This window comes from Tachyglossus aculeatus, chromosome 1 (assembly GCF_015852505.1).
Source record: "Tachyglossus aculeatus isolate mTacAcu1 chromosome 1, mTacAcu1.pri, whole genome shotgun sequence".
Classification (NCBI taxonomy): Eukaryota; Metazoa; Chordata; class Mammalia; order Monotremata; family Tachyglossidae; genus Tachyglossus; species Tachyglossus aculeatus.
The window spans coordinates 117,628,200-117,644,529 of NC_052066.1; the positions used below are offsets into that span (position 1 = coordinate 117,628,200).

At 42.4% G+C, this 16,330-nt stretch overlaps 1 protein-coding gene across 1 annotated transcript in view; it reads right to left on the reverse strand.

Moving 5' to 3' along the window:
* Positions 1 to 428: 428 nt before the first annotated feature.
* TRIB2 (tribbles pseudokinase 2) overlaps positions 429 to 16,330 on the reverse strand; it is a 33,018-nt gene continuing 17,116 nt past the window's right edge. Inside the window, 1 exon segment of the mRNA XM_038746265.1 lies at positions 429 to 2,917. Coding sequence (XP_038602193.1) covers positions 2,449 to 2,917 — 469 coding nt within the window. The 3' untranslated portion in view covers positions 429 to 2,448.

Genomic DNA, 16,330 nt, shown 5'->3' on the forward strand with positions numbered 1-16,330 from the left:
AGCTTAACATACCATAAAAACAAAAAGATTAGGTTCAAAAATTAAAAAACTTAAGACTATCCAGACCCTGGTGTCAATTAGTGGGAGGGAATGTCTTTGAGGAAGTTAAGACGAAGTCTACTGCGACCAATGGTCTGAGTATCTTTTCACTCAGTCGTATTTATTGAGCGCTTACTGTGTGCAAAGCACTGTACTAAGCATTTGGGAGAGTACAATACAACAACAGACACAGTCCCTGCCCACAACAAGCTTCCTGGTTTCTTTCATCCAGCATCCGACGTCAAACCAACTGGCTCATTCTAAGGACGGCCTTAAGACAAAGCCATTTTGGTAACGTGAAACTTTCTGTTTCGCAAAGGAAAGCATATGGTGCCGAGGAAGATTTTTCCCAATACAGGAGTGCAGAAAACATTCTGACAATTAAGAGGTTAGTTAAATATGCACAATTTTATTTATTGAAGAGATTAGGACAAAAACATTAAACCAAATACATGACAAAGCACCAGAGGCAGTAAAACCCCACCATGCACATCACCAATCTTTCCTCCTACAAGGTACTTAAAAAATCTGGGTTTGGAACCTGGGGGGAAGAAGGGGGGTAGCTTGGGTGGGGGGCGAGGAGAGCAAAGGAAGGGGGAATGGGAAAGGAAGGAAAAAAATCCATCTCTACACAGCACCATCTTCAGAGTGTTGAAAAAAAAAAAACAAAACATTATTCTTTTTAGTCTCAGTAACCAAAATTGAACCAAGGGCCGATCAGCTGCAGCTTTGTCTCTTGATAAAGAACTGTGAACCAACCTCCTGCGAGTGTGACCATTATATTTCCTGCCAGGCAGGCAAACAGCATCCACACGTCAAATGCCAAGTATCTTTACGCACATGCCACATACTATAATTAAGCACAAATTCAAGTAACATTTACATACTACAGAGTCCACATGTTACCTACCCAAAAAACATGACCAATTCACAAAACATATACAGGCAGTATAATCAGAACAACTGAGGTACTGGAAACACAAATATTTATGCCAAGAGATTTCAATATCATACAGCAATAGAAAAGCAGTAATAAAAACGTTTGCCAGTCTAAATCAAATAAAGCTATCTAGAAAAGCCAAATAAAAAGTTATTTCAGGGACAGAAAAACCCAAACAGAAAAATATAAGTGTTAACTACAGCATGTAACATGTCATCCCAAGTCAACCCGTAATTGAAGTACTGGCTTAATACATCACTACTGTGACATTTTCCTTAATAAATAGAATAATTCTTGAACAATACAAAGGTGCATATTACTGTCTGTGTTGGGAGAAATAGCTGTATTTATTTTGTAATAATTATACTAGTTTTCAGCTTATCAACACCTTCTAGCTTGTCTCACTGAGGACCTACAGAACCAGGGTAGCCTTATAGGATAAGATGGTGCATCAAAAAAAAAAAAATTCCCTTTGAAGGGAAATTAAAAGAGCTGCCCCACTTTTGCATATGGGCCAATCTATTTTTTTTTTTTTTTTTTAAAGACGACGTTGTGTGGAAACCAGGCAATTTAAAAAGGAATACGCCAAGAGCACTGTGCCCCCTCCGATCATTTCGTGCAGCGTGGCAAACATGGAAGCCAGTCTTTCAGATCCTATTCTTAAAAAAAAAAAAAAAGTTATATATAGTTTTCCTTTTTTTACTATCATAGTAATAATGCATCTGGAAGTTTGAATTCTAATAGCTTCCTGCTACAAACCATTTGACACAAAACAGAACAGCTTGTTAAATGACAGATCCTTTCCCTTATGGGAACAAAGCATTAAAATGTTGTTTCCTGACTAGAATATTAAGTAGTTTATTTAGAAGATATGAGTTGAAAATAGTTATCAAGAGACATGAACTGAAGTTTCGTTTCATTTGATTTTAGCACCCACTTTTCAGGTCAGTCTGCTGTGCACCTAATTTGTCGAACGAATCCTCTTTAGTGATTTGACAGACCGCTTTGTTTGAAGAAGGAAAAAAAAAAAGAAATACTTGGCCAATTGTACCTTCCCTGAATAATGGCAGAAGTTAAATACTAACAGTGCGATGCCAAGATGTGTGTTTGAGGCAAAAGGTTTCTATTTTGTTGAGATCTGTGACTCTTTTGGATGAAACGGAAACAGGAGTGCTAAAAGCTGCACTGGAATTGGCGTGTGCAGTGTCCTTGGCTTCTCGCTGCCTTTGCTCCCATCAATCTAACCTGATAGCAGAGTCCCTCCCCCCAGCCCCAATCTCTGTTTCCCCATGCTACATTTGTTATATCAGCTCCCCGTGGCTATTCCTTCTTGAACCGTGGAGCTTTTTGAAGTGTGTCTCTCGCTACCAAGCTAGGCCGATGCAGGATGTAGTCGACGGGTCCGGAAGGAGCCCTTCCCACGGCCATTTCCAGCTCATGTACCTTCTGGGCACCAAGTCTCTGGGTGCTCAGTTGAAGAACGGGTCCAAGTCTTCTTCCATATTGACATCAGGCACCAGCTGATCAGATACTTCCTTAGCACCGAATCCTGAATTAGAGACGTTAAAATCTGTAGAAAACCAAGGGTGGTCCAGAATTTCCTGGGAAGTCAGCCGCTCTGAGGGCTCCCGGCGTAGGATGCTACGGATGAGGCATTTGGCCTTGGGGGATAGGGTCTCCGGAATGTTAAACTGCCCTCGGCGGATCTTGCTGAAGAGAGAACTGGGCTCAATGTCATGAAAAGGGTAACGTCCGACCAACATGGTATAAAGCATGACTCCCAGGCTCCACACGTCCGCTGCCTTGCCAGAGTAGCTGCCGTTTGTGTTCAATATCTCTGGACTCACGTAGGCTGGACAGCCATGCTTATCTGAAAGGGAGTCGTCGTCCCCTCGCAAGATGTACGCGTCTTCCAGGCTTTCTAGCTTTACTCTGGTCCTGTAAGAGAGCAAACAGAAGGGAAAAGTGTCAGACACGGTCCCGCAAGTGGATGGGGAAAGGCCATCTTTTCCAACCTGAAATAATGATAATAATGATGGCATTTGTTAAGCGCTATGTGCAAAGCACTGTTCTAAGCGCTGGATTTGTCTAAGATACAATGGTGAACAGACCATGTACAGCGTTACATGTGTCCAACCTGATTTGCTTCTGTCCACTCCTGTGCTTGGTACAGTACCTAGACTGTGAGCCCACTGTTGGGTAGGGACCTTCTCTATATGTTGCCAACTTGTACTTCCCAAGTGCTTAGTACAGTGCTCTGCACACAGTAAGCGCTCAATAAAGACAACTGAATGAATGAATGTCTTTTAGTATGTGCTTAAATACCACAGTTATTATTATTTCAACACTGCATCAATGCTCTAGTCCCTCCACACTGTTACGACTGTAAGGACCTTATGGGTGGGGACCCTGTCTTCCACATCTTTTGACTCTCCCAAACTGCTTAGTGCAGTCCTCTGCACACAGTAGGGGCTCAATAAATAGGACTGATTGACTGATCTCTCCTTACCTCCCTCTGTTACTCATGCTGGATGCTGGAGAAAAACAAAGTTTCTAAATAAAAAGTCAAACTTCCAAATGGTCCCAAATGTTGTCCTGGGAACACAAACTCAGCAAACCAAGCCAGATCACTCAGAGAAGCATTGGTAGTCAAAAGGGTTTGCACTTTGGTCTATTAAAAAATGTATTAGTATGAAGCAAAGGACTCTCTTCGGTCATTTTCAGAATCAAACCAGTAAAGAAAAATCAAGGTTCAAAACAGTGATGGAAGGAGGAAAGTAAGAGTCAATAAATGGGATTTATGGAACACCTATTAAATGCAGAGAAGTGCCGGACCACCCACAACAGAAGTAAAAGGCACTATCTCTGCCCTCAAGGTGTTTATATTCTGAAGGGGGAAGACAGTCCCAAATGAAAACAGGCAAATGCAGGCATTTATTGAAGAGCTGAGGAGGTACGCAAATACAAAATACCACGGTTAGCTTGGATGATGGATTTCAAAGTACTTGGGAATCATCAATCGTATTTATTGAGTGCTTACTGTGCGCAGAGCACTGTACTAAGCGCTTGGGAAGTACAAGTTGGCAACATATAGAGACAGTCCCTACCCAACAGTGGGCTCACAGTCTAAAAGGAATGGCTTCCTTACAGGAGGTCCACTCTTACATGGGCTTTGAACTTGGAGAGTGCTGTGGTCTGACGGATTTCATGGGTAGGGAGTCCCAGGTGTGCGGTGGATGGTGAGAGCAAGTGGCCGGAGGTGGGAGAGTCTTAAGCTACACTTAGAAGGTCTGCTTGGGAGGGCTGAAGGGTATGAGCTGAGGTGGAAGAGACCAAATATGTAAGACTGGCAAACTGGATTTTACTTGTACATATTTATTCTATTTATTTTATTTTGTTAATATGTTTTGTTTTGTTCTCTGTCTCCCCCTTCTAGACTGTGAGCCCACTGTTGGGTAGGGACCGTCTCTATATGTTGCCAACTTGGACTTCCCAAGCGCTTAGTACAGTGCTCCGCACACAGTAAGCGCTCAATACAATTGATTGATTGATTGATTAAAACCCAGTGGCAAGGAGCTTCTGTTTGAGAAAGCCCCTTCTCCAACTTGCCCTTTCTCCTTCTGGCTATTTTACTGTTCACTGATGCTCTCTCCTAAAGGTGATGGGCAAGGGAAAAGAGATGAAATGTAAATCAATCAATCAATCGTATTGAGCGATTACTGTGTGCAGAGCACTGTACTAAGCGCTTGAAGGAAACAGCACAAGGCCTAGCGGAAAGAGGAGGGGCCTGGGAGTCTGAATAATAACAATAATAATGATAATAATGGTATTTGTTAAGCACTTACTACGTGCCAAGCACTGTTCTAAGCACTGGGGTAGATACAAAGTAATCAGGGTGTCCCACATGGGGCTCACAGTCATAATCTCCATTTTAAAGATGCGGTAACTGAGGCCCAGAGAAGTTAAGTGACTTGCCCACAGTCACACTGTTGATAAGTGGCAGAGGCAGGATCAGAACCCAAGACCTCGGACTCCCAAGCTCGTGCTCTTTCCACTAAGCCACGCTGCGTCTTCAGAAGACCTGGGTTTCAATCCCAGCTCTGCCGTTTGCTTCCTGGGTGACCCTGGCAGGTCGCTTAACTTCTCTGAGGCCCCAGTTTCCTCATCTATAAAGTGGTCTCTCCCCCTCAGTCTGTGAGCCCCCGAGGGAGAGGGATTGTGTCTAACCTGACTGTTTTGTATCTACCCTGGGGCTTAGTATATATCTGGCATATAGAAACTGCTTAGGAAACACCAGGATTATTATTACTATGAAACTGAAATCAAGCCAATTGTGCCACTTTTTCTTGCAACACACACACACACACACACACACACACACACACACAATTACATATATAATTATATATAAACTAAAACAAGGGGTTTGGATTTTCTAAGGGCTTGATTTTTCCACAGCACCTGTACACCCTATTAACCAAGATAACTCAGGGATAACTTTTCCACTAAAACCAACGCAGAACAGTTTTCAATAAATTGAGCTAACATCAGTGAACAAGTGTAGCTCCAAAAACCTATAAAAAAATCAAGTCGTTATGGAGTAAAAACAAATTTGTCTTTTCCCTATCCTTTAGGGAAACGCAAAACATCTTGCTCAAAATCTATATCTACATATGTACATGTTATAGTATTTAAGTACGTACTATATGCCAAGCACAGTACTATTTGCAGGGGTGTATGCTCAGAGTCTTAATTCCCATTTTACAGATAACTGAGGCACAGAGAAGTTAAGTGATTTCCCAAGGTCACACAGCAGACAGGTGACAGACAGGATTAGAGACCGTTGTTCATTTCATTAGGCCACACGTCTTCTCATGAAAACTTTAGCCAAATAATGCTCTAAACATCTTATTCTTGGGTCTCTCGCGATACACCAACAGTTTTACCCTGTTCATGTTAAAAACGATGTAATGAGTATCTTTTGTACCGCAAAGTCTGTGAAAAGTTACTGAATCCTTGAAAAGCAGGGACAGTCCTCCCCTGACTTAACCTGACAATAACAAAAATTACTTTACTTGTGAAGTGCTTACTTTGTTCCGAGTACTGAACCAAGTACTGGGATACATTCCACGCACACTGCGGTTCCACTTAACAGGCACGTCTCAACTTCCCCTTTCCGGTCCTTGGAGAGAAGACAATCCGCCAGTAGCAAACCAAATGTTCCCAAGAGCAGCAGGAGAAGCCAACCGCAAAGTGAAATCATCCTGGGTCACTCTAGTTGGCTGCCATTTGCATCAATGAATGTGAATGTGCAGAACATATGTGCACGCACAGAGTTACGCTGCAGAAGGGAACAACAGGAAAACTGGGTTTCTTCCCCAGGCCGGACACTGGCAAAGGCCAAAGAAAGAAGCAGGAGAAAGGAGGAAGCAGATTTCAAGAAAAGAAACAAGGAGGAGGAAACGGGGCGGGGTTCCTAAGCTTCCTGACCACCCTTGGTTCTGGTGGAATTCTGTGAATTATTTCTAAGGTCAGAGAAGTCAGGGCTCTGGACAAAATCTGGAGTTTTTACAGCAATGGGAGGCAGCAGAATCTAGTGAAAGAAAATGGATTTGGGAATAAGGAGATCGGGTACTACTTCTAGCATTGTCATTGGGGACTGCTGTGTAATCTTGAAAAGACTCTGTCTGAGGCTGAAAACTGAGGGGTTTTCTTTCTCTTATGGAATTTGTTAGGTGCTTACTATGTGCCAGGATAGATACAAGCAAATCAGGTTGGACAAAGTCCACGTCTCACAAGAGGCTAACATCCTTAATCCCCATTTTACAGAAGAGGTAACTGAGGCAGAGAGAAGCGAAATGACTTGCCCTAGGTCACACAGCAGACAAGTGGCAGAGCGAAGATTCCCAGGCTCCCAGGCTAGGCCATGCTGCTTCCCTGATCTGTAAAATGCAGATAATGCCTGCTGCTACTTATCTCCCCACATCTTTGGGGAAAGAAAGCACTAGGGAAAAATACAAAAGCCTCACTTCAAATATGTGCACCTTGTTGGTCAGAAAAAGAGATAAGATTCCACTCTAAGAAAAAAAGTTCAGGGAAGTAAGACTGCTTTTCTTATTGGACATCATGTTAGCTAATGACACTGCAACACAGACCTTTAAAGAAGTAACAGAATATCCATATGTGTATCTACCAAAGGTTTTCAGACACAGGATTCTGTGCTAACAAGAAAACCAGTGTCGGCGGGTTTTGAATGTTAAAGAGTGTGATAGTTGGGAAGCAGCACGGTCTAGTGGATAATAATAATAATAATGATGGCATTTGTTAAGCGCTTACTATGTGCAAAGCACTGTTCTAAGAGCTGGACAGAGCACGGGCCTGAGTCAGAAGGACCTGGGATCTAATCCCAGCTCTGCCACTTGTCTGCTGTGCGACCTTAGAGAAATTGCTCCACTTCTCTGTGCCTCAGTTCCCTCATGTGTAAAACGAGGAATAAGAATGTGAGCCCCACGTGGGACATGGATTGCATCCAACTTGATAAGCTTATAACTACCCCAGTGCTAGTGCCTGGCCCTTAATAAGCACTTGACAGGTACCATAAAAAAAATTGGGGGATTGTTTACTCATGCATGAGTAAAACTGAAGGACTCAAACACTAAAAGGAGGCATGTTTCGGAAACTAGCTTTTTACTCAACAGGGAGGGATATATATTCTGCTCTACTCCATTCTTTCTAAGATATTTGTTTAACCAATGTAATTGAACAGCAGTTTTCCATTAACCACTTTTTCCATTGCAATCTGTCATAAGGAGGGTGGAGCAATTGCTCTTTGTGTTGAACCTGTTGAATGAATAAGCCTTGAAAATGTAAACACCTGTCACCTCATTTATGCGAAGACTGGGAATCCACTGCTAAAGCAGGGATACTTTGTTTTAGCTGAACACTGTCTCCAAACCAGAAAGAAGAACCCTTTCAGGAGGTGTCCCACATAAATGTCTACTCCACATCATCCTCTTAAATACCTAATAAAATGACTACTGGCTGCAGGAGCAATGGAAGAGTCGATTCAGAACATCGTAGGCTTCTACAAGAAAAGCCTCTCAAAATAACCCAATATGACTATAACTTCCAGCAAGTAGATTTTTCCACATGGAGTCAGAAGGGACTTTAACTCTTCGATGCGTGCGAATGCTGAACTTTTGCAAGGAGCAGGAATGAATGTCCTCCTTCCAAGATGCTCCTCTGATCCATTAGGGTGTTTGGAAGGAAGGGCAAGGGGTGCGTCCCAGAAGACGAAGGCCAGTAATACAGATGCTGCTTCAGCATCTGATTCAGTTCCTGAGTCACAGAAGGCAAGTCTGGCCCCTTCCCCACTCTCACCCGCTCCCCTGAGGAGTTGGAGGGGCCCCCAGCAACAGAGATCCATTCTCAGTCCCAGCGCTGACTCTTCTCCATACCCAGCCTGGGACCCAGCTGCTGCTGCTCTGGGTTTGGGTCACAGCCCCAGAGATCCACATTCATGCCCAGGAAGAGGTGGGAAGTGTGTGAGGATGACCATGTCTGCCAAGTGGACTCTGGAAGCCACTGCCCAAACCTCAAAGTGGAAAAAGAAAGTTGCAAATAGCTGAAGGAGCAGCACAGTCACTGGCCCAATCATCAATGCCTGGCACATTACCGTCTGGTGGGCGTGCAGGGAGTGGCCAATGCCTAATTTAGAACAGAGCCTTCAAATTCCACACTGGACACTAAGTTTACTTTGAGATTTACATTGTAAAATGGTTCGAGTATATCTCGATATATAGGAGATGGAGTCTCCTTTCAGGAACGATGGATAAATGTCTGTTCTGAGACTTCAGAACCAAGAATCTTCACCAAAGCATTTACTAGGGTACTTGGGGTTTGCACAGTGCCACTTGCACAATTTCCTCCCTGCAGTCATGTTCTCACCAGGGTATGGAGCACCTGTATACAGCATCTGTATATATGTTTGTACATATTTATTACTCTATTTATTTATTTATTTATTTTGTACATATCTATTCTATTTATTTTATTTTGTTAGTATGTTTGGTTTTGTTCTCTGTCTCCCCCTTTTAGACTGTGAGCCCACTGTTGGGTAGGGACTGTCTCTGTTGCCAATTTGTACTTCCCAAGCGCTTAGTACAGTGCTCTGCACATAGTAAGCGCTCAATAAATACGATTGATGATGATGATGATGATGATGGAGTACCGAGAGCAAACAGTTGGGCAGGAGTGCTGCACGCTGCAAAAGGCTCACGAAAGGGTTCTTCTTTTGTTCTTCTTTCAATGTTGAGTTGCGGCTGCCCAGAGGACAGTTGCCTCAGAGGCCACTGCAGTCTTTGCCTTGTGCATAACCAGCTAATTTTCAAGATTCCTGTTGAGCCTGTTCACCTCTCAGTTCATTCCAGGTGATTCCTCTGTCATTCATTCATTCAATCGTATTTATTGAGCACTTACTGTGTGCAGAGCACTGTACTAAGAACTTGTCAGAAACCTTCACCATATTGGCATAAAACCAGCAGGCAAAGTTGGGCCTAGAACCCAGTTCTCCTAATTACCACAGCTATGATCTTTCTACAATACAATAATAATAATAGTAATAATACCACAATAATATTTCAAAACCAGCCCAACTATTGGGCCATGAACTCCAGGTTGGGCAATACCTGAGAACAAGTGACAGCGTAAAGCTGGAAGCTAAAACTAAAATCTGAAATCTCCTCCTCCACCCAAAAATAAGTCAGTTCATACATTTCTCAAATATGCTATCGAACAATTCATTTCAGCAGATCAGATAAGCACAGGTATGAGAAAGTGAATTATGAGCCTGGAAGCCAGCTAATCAATAGTTTTTTAATTCAGTGCCTACTAACTTCAGAACACAACCTACGTGCTGGAGCCCAGAAATTAATTATTTCTACAGTAGAGATCCGGACAAAGAAATCACCAGTTCTTGCTTTCCACTACAAAGCACTCAGAATTCAAACCGTGTATAGTATATAAAAACAAACTGATTGTCCAACAATGCTTTTATGGTAATTTGGAGGTGCATTAATTATACTGTTTATTGTTTCAGATGGTGAGTCTGTTTACAAAAGAGCTTTTCTAATCTGTTAAATTTTTCCACCAAAAAAATTACATTACACCAAATTTAAAGCTACACCCTAAATTCAGTGCTGAACTGCATGGGTGTTCCAATTTACAAGGCTGCTAACTAGATGACGATATTACCGCAGATTCTGTACTGTCACAGAGTCCTTTGTCATGGCTTAGCAATTATGTAATTTCATTTTTTAATATGGGGTTGGAATAAGCACATGGGAAAGTATTATACACCTATTAGATCATTGATAAAAACACTGCATTAGTCGGTTTAAAAAAAAATACACACGCACACACACAAACCCTGAATCACAGCTATTTAAAAAAGGGGAAGCTATTCTGCTTATGAATGCTTTCCCATTACTGGTGAATGAAACCACAGAAGTGCAATCAGAGGGCAGCAGTGGCACTCAGACGGGAAATGCGTCTCTGTCTCCATAGAAACAGACAGGGAAACCCATGAAAAACAATACCACTCTGAATTTCTTATCAATATACCATTCACTACTTGACTGCATTCAGACTTTGCTCTTTAGTACCCTAACAAAACCTGATCAATTAAACCTCTTCCAGAATATTCTTCAATGTAGCATCCGCTACTGGCAGGCTGCTCCGTTATCTTATAGTCTGTGTTTTTTTGCAGTGCTTCACATTATTTCTTCCTGCAGAGCTGCAGGATTACTGACAAATTACCACGCTGCCTTTTAACACCGGGGCCACCGAAACTCTGAATTCAGACCGCAGCAGAATGCTTACTCTGTTCAAGGCAAACAGAATTTCCATAACAACAAAATCACTGGAATTTAGACCCATTCTTAGTTCTAGGTCAGTGTGCCTGGTCAGCAGATCTGTGGGTGCAGAATGCGTGGTTAGTGTTGGATGGGTTGAACGAGAGACCGGGATTTTGGGGTAACACCATGCATTTAAAGAAAAACTCCAGCAACGACTGGTTTACTGGGAGGTTCCAAGGAAGTATGTGTTACAGAAATAGCCGGTATTGTTCTAGCATATACTTGTCATACCACAGAGAGAGTCAATGACGATTTTATAGAAAACACGACAGAAAAAACACAAAGATCATAGGCAAAGAACTGGCATCCTCAGCCTGAAGGCCAGATGACACATCTTGTCCCCATTCCACACCTCTTTCCCCTTAACAATGACATGGATCTTTCTCTACTGAATAGTGGTGACACCCTGTGTATAAGGCAACAATATTCTTTTGGAGTGTCTGCTCCAACCCCAAGTTAGAATATTTCTCCAACTTAAATACTAAACGGATGGCTAAAGCAGAAGTCTCCTTTTCAGAAATGCCTGTTTAAGAGGACTCTCTACCAGCAAGCCCCCCAAATCAGCCGTTTTCCTCAATGGTTTGTGGCAATGGTCAGCTGGTCCAAACTAGCCCCTGAAGAATTCCAGCCCCGGCAACCCAGGAGATGGGTTCCGAAACGCTATCTGGAAGTTTAGGTCACTGTTTTACAGGTCCACAATCCCCTCGGTCATTCCCAGGCTCACATAATGGTAGTCTGACCTGTCTGAGCTACCTGCTCTTGTGTGGGAAACATTTTGTACCATACTCACTCTTGATCTATCCCATATAGATCAAAATGGAGAGCTGGCAGTTACCTAGTGAAGGTGACTGTACAAGCAAGTACAGTACCACACTAACGGCCAAAATCTCCTCTAGTTTGGGCATCTACACATTCACTGAATTACTGACAGAGCTCTACTGGTAGGCATTGGGTAGTAGAATCCTGAATGCTGTCAATCAATCGTATTTATTGGGCGATTACTATATACACAGCACTGGTCTAAGTGCTTGGGAGAGTCTCACTGGGCTGACACCATGACAAACTCAGTGGGCCGGACCTGATCCAGGGAACCACCAATCTTCTGCAATGCCCCATATCTGCCCCCTCCATGCTTATTTTCAAGGTCTTCAAAGAGGAGGCTGAAAACTGGCACCTAAGACTTTTCACAGGTGTAGTTGGTACTATAACCGTGTCTACACTGACTTCCTGTCCAGTTTAGCAAGCAGAAGCCGATGCCCGCTTTTGCCCAGGGAACCCAGACCCCCATCCTCAAGTGGGTTTGACGAGACATCCATCCCAAACTGCTAATTTTTATTTTGATCACAAATTAAGAACAAAATAATCATGCAATAAGAGGTTCTGAATGAAGGCTGCACTTGTTTCAAATAGTTAACTAAGGAACAATGAATACAGTATACAATGAATAAAATCCCCCCCTCCCCAATTTATGACTAGGAAATAATTTCACAAATGAAATTCCACCTTGCTGCAAACAACTGCCCAGTTTGAAAATGTCCATTACATAAATCTTTACATTCAACACGATGTACGTAATTAATTTTTCACTGGATGGAGTATATTTTTTTAAATAGGCAGTTTTCTGAATGTACCTACAGAGATGATTCATAATTAATGCAAAACTAGTTCACATGCAGAGATGTTCATTTTACACTGCCCCCAACTGAATTTCTGTTCCTTTTATGCATTGGCCCTGGCTCCTTTATAATGTGTTGTAAAGGTACCAAAAATATAAACCTGCACTAATGGAAATGTGGTTTAAGTTCTAGACTCCTCTCCTTTGAGACAAAATGCTCATTCAACTTTCTCTAAAGAGCAGAAGTCTGTGATTAACCCACAAGGATTCTATTATTTGATGAAACCAGCATAAGAAGGTGACTGTGTTCCCCAGATCATACTGTGTTGGTGACTCAGAGAGAATTAAGCACAGGCCTGGTTACCCACGAGTGTAGCATAACCTCATCCACTTTATTTGTCTGAATTCTTTTTATGAGGGCTTGGAGAGGGATTTAAGCATTAATAAGATTAAGAAATAAATACACTTTGGAGCTAACAAGGTAGATTCCCTTGGTTGGAAAATATTTAGGAAGAAATGCTGAAATGGAAGGCAGTAACACATCTTTATGAAAGAATGAGCTATGAAAGAATGAAGAGCTCTTCTTCCAACCAGCCAACATGAAATCAGTTGGAATATGAAATAAGATGGAGCTCACTTAACAGAAGAACAATGGAAAAAGTAAATGTTTGTAATCTCTTACTGAGTGATTGTGTGGTTTGAAATCCAAGTAGTGAAATGCATTAAGAGACTGAAACAGTTTGTGTGGCAATTCAAATTAATTTGGGCAATGAATATACAAGATGACATATGTACCAGACTCAACTCGGTTTAAAATTCAGGCACCTTACGTCAGCCTGATGGAGGAAATGAACACAATTACCAACATACCAGAAGTCTAGTTATGAAATAAAGCATTGGACATACTTTAAATGCAAAACACTAAGCAATACAGGTATGCAGTCATTCAGGAATCTGTTGGAGCCTTGCTACCACCTAAATGCACATTAATAAAGTTCAAAGCATGAAAGGAGACATCTGCCACTGTATGCCCAGCGCTCCTCATTCCAAGGGGAGAAGAAACTCACATTCCGAAGACGTAAGCATCTTTCCTCAACTAATTTTGGTTCACTTCTAATATTGAAACCCGGAATTCTACAGAGATCCAGCGAGATTCCAGTACAGAATATTAAAGCAAACCTGCTAGCTGAGGATATATACTGGAAAGTACCATGGGGATTATGCATTTCTCAAAGAAGCTGGAGCATAGAAGAGCTCCAGAGGTGGCCCTCAATGCCATGATGGAGCAGGAGATGGAAGAGATCTGCCAGTACCATTCCAAGTGCCAGCCCAATCCTGGATCAATCAATCAATCAATTGTATTTATTGAGCGCTTACTGTGTGCAGAGCACTGTACTAAGCACTTGGGAAGTACAAGTTGGCAACATATAGAGACAGTCCCTACCCAGCAGTGGGCTCACAGTCTAGAAGGGGGAGACAGAGAACAAAACCAAACATACTAACAAAATAAAATAAGTAAAATAGATGCCACTGAAGCAAAGCAGTGGCAACAGCATTTCTGATGGTTTCTGGCTGGAATCAGACAGAACCTCCTCTCCGCCGGCATGGGAAGCTCGTGGCCCCAAACCCAGGGCTTGGCTCCTGCTGAAATGTGTTTGCAAAGAAGACAGCCATCACACTACTCTTGGGTTTTTCCACAGCACCTGGAGGAACTCAGGAATGGGAGCCGGTAGCTGGTAACTTGTACTTCCCAAGCGCTTAGTACAGTGCTCTGCACACAGTAAGCGGTCAATAAATACGACTGACTGATTGGTAGGAAGGTCTGGTCGAGGACCAGGCTTCCATTTTGGGACCTCATTATATAAAATATGCAATGTTGGTGCTTCAGATATATACATGGTTTTGAGAGCAGGGAGGATCTTTGTTCACTGACAGCTGGGAAAGTTTTAGGTTTCTTCAGAAGCAGTGTGGCCTAGCAGAAAGAGCATGGGCCTTGGAGTTAGGGGACCTGGGTTTTAATCCCAGTTTGCCCCCTTTTTTTAAGCCCATTGTTAAGCACCTACTATGTGCCAGGCACTGTATTAAGCACTGGGGTAGATATAAGTCGATCAGGTTGGACACAGTGCCTTGTCCCACATATGGCTCAGTCTTAATCCTCATTTTACAGATGAGGTAACTGAGGCATAGAGAAGGGAAGTGACTTTCCCAAGGTCATGCAGCAGACAAGTGGCAGAGATGGGATTAGAACCCAGATCCTTCTGATTCCTCGATCTTCTAGGCCACACTGCTTAGAACAGGCCACAAAGCGCTTAGAACAGTGCTTGGCACATAGTAAGCGCTTAATAAATGCCATCATTATTATTATTATTACTGCTTATCTTCACAGAAACTTCTTGCCTTCACTGTCACCTTGGACAAGTCACTTAACTTCTCTGTGCCTCAGTTTCCTCAACTGTAAAATGAGGATTTAATTCCTGTTCTCCCTCCCACTTGAGACTGTAACCCCAATACAGAACCAGGACACGTTCAACCTGATTATCTTCTACCCACCCCAGGGCTTACCCATAGTAAGCACTTAACAAATACCATCATTACCATTATTATAAACAATACAACTGTCAAACATCATTTTACTAATTCAATAAAGCATTTTAACAGTCAAGCTAAAATTTAAAATGTCAACATTTTTCTGATTTTCATATTCATTTCAATTAAAACCATTTACAGGGATGTTAAAGAGCAGATATCAGAGAATAGGGATCAAAAACAACATACTATAGAAATAGTTTGCGAAGAGACTGTTATAGCATTTACTCGATTATAATTTGAGTAAATTATAGTAAGCCTTGGGCAGGCCACTTAACTTCTGTGCACCTCGGTTACCACATCTGTAAAATGGGAATTAAGATTGAGAACCAATGTAGGGCACGGACTGTGATCATCTAGCACCTAACCCAGCACTTAGTTACTTAGTTCAGTGCTTGGAACATAGTAAGCCCTTAACACATACCATTAAAAAAAATTAGGGAGTCAATCAGATGTTTTCCAGAAGCTCTTTTGATTAATCAATTAATGGTATTTATTGTGGACTTGCTGTGCGCAGAGAACTGTTCTAAGCAGCATGGCTCAGTGGAAAGAGCACAGGCTTTGGAGTCAGAGGTCATGGGTTCGAATCCCCGCTCTGCCATTTGTCAGCTGTGTGACCTTGGGCAAGTCATTTAACTTCTCTGTGCCTCAGTTACCTCATCTGTAAAATGGGGATTAAGACTGTGAGCCCCTTGTGGGACAACCTGATCACCTTGTAACCTCCTAAGCGCTTAGAACAGTGCTTTGCACATAGTAACTGCTTAATAAATGCCATTATTATTATTATTATTATTGTTGCAGAGTACGGTGCAACAGAGGTGGTAGACATGTTACCAAACTTTGTTACTCAAGATTCGAGGCAACCTTGAAAACCCCAGAAGCAGGGGTATACGGGGTCAAGCCCTTATCAGGCCTAAGTCTCAGAAAGTTACATGATAGTACACTGATATGGACAGAGTGGATTTGGGAGTCTGGAGAGAAGCACAACCAGATCTCTTTCAAAGCAGGTTTCAGAACGTGTTTTCAACAATGATGCTAATGTCAGAAGAAAGGTTTTTTCTAACACAGTTCTTTCCTGGTTCTTCCCCTACTTCTCCAGCTCATCCTTCTCAGTTCCCTTTGCTGTCTCTTCCTCTGCCTTCCACTTCTTAACTGTGGGTGTCCCTCAAGGTTCAGTCCCCTTCTTTTTTCCACTTGAAACCCACTTCCTTAGAGAGCTCATCCAGTCTGAAAGTT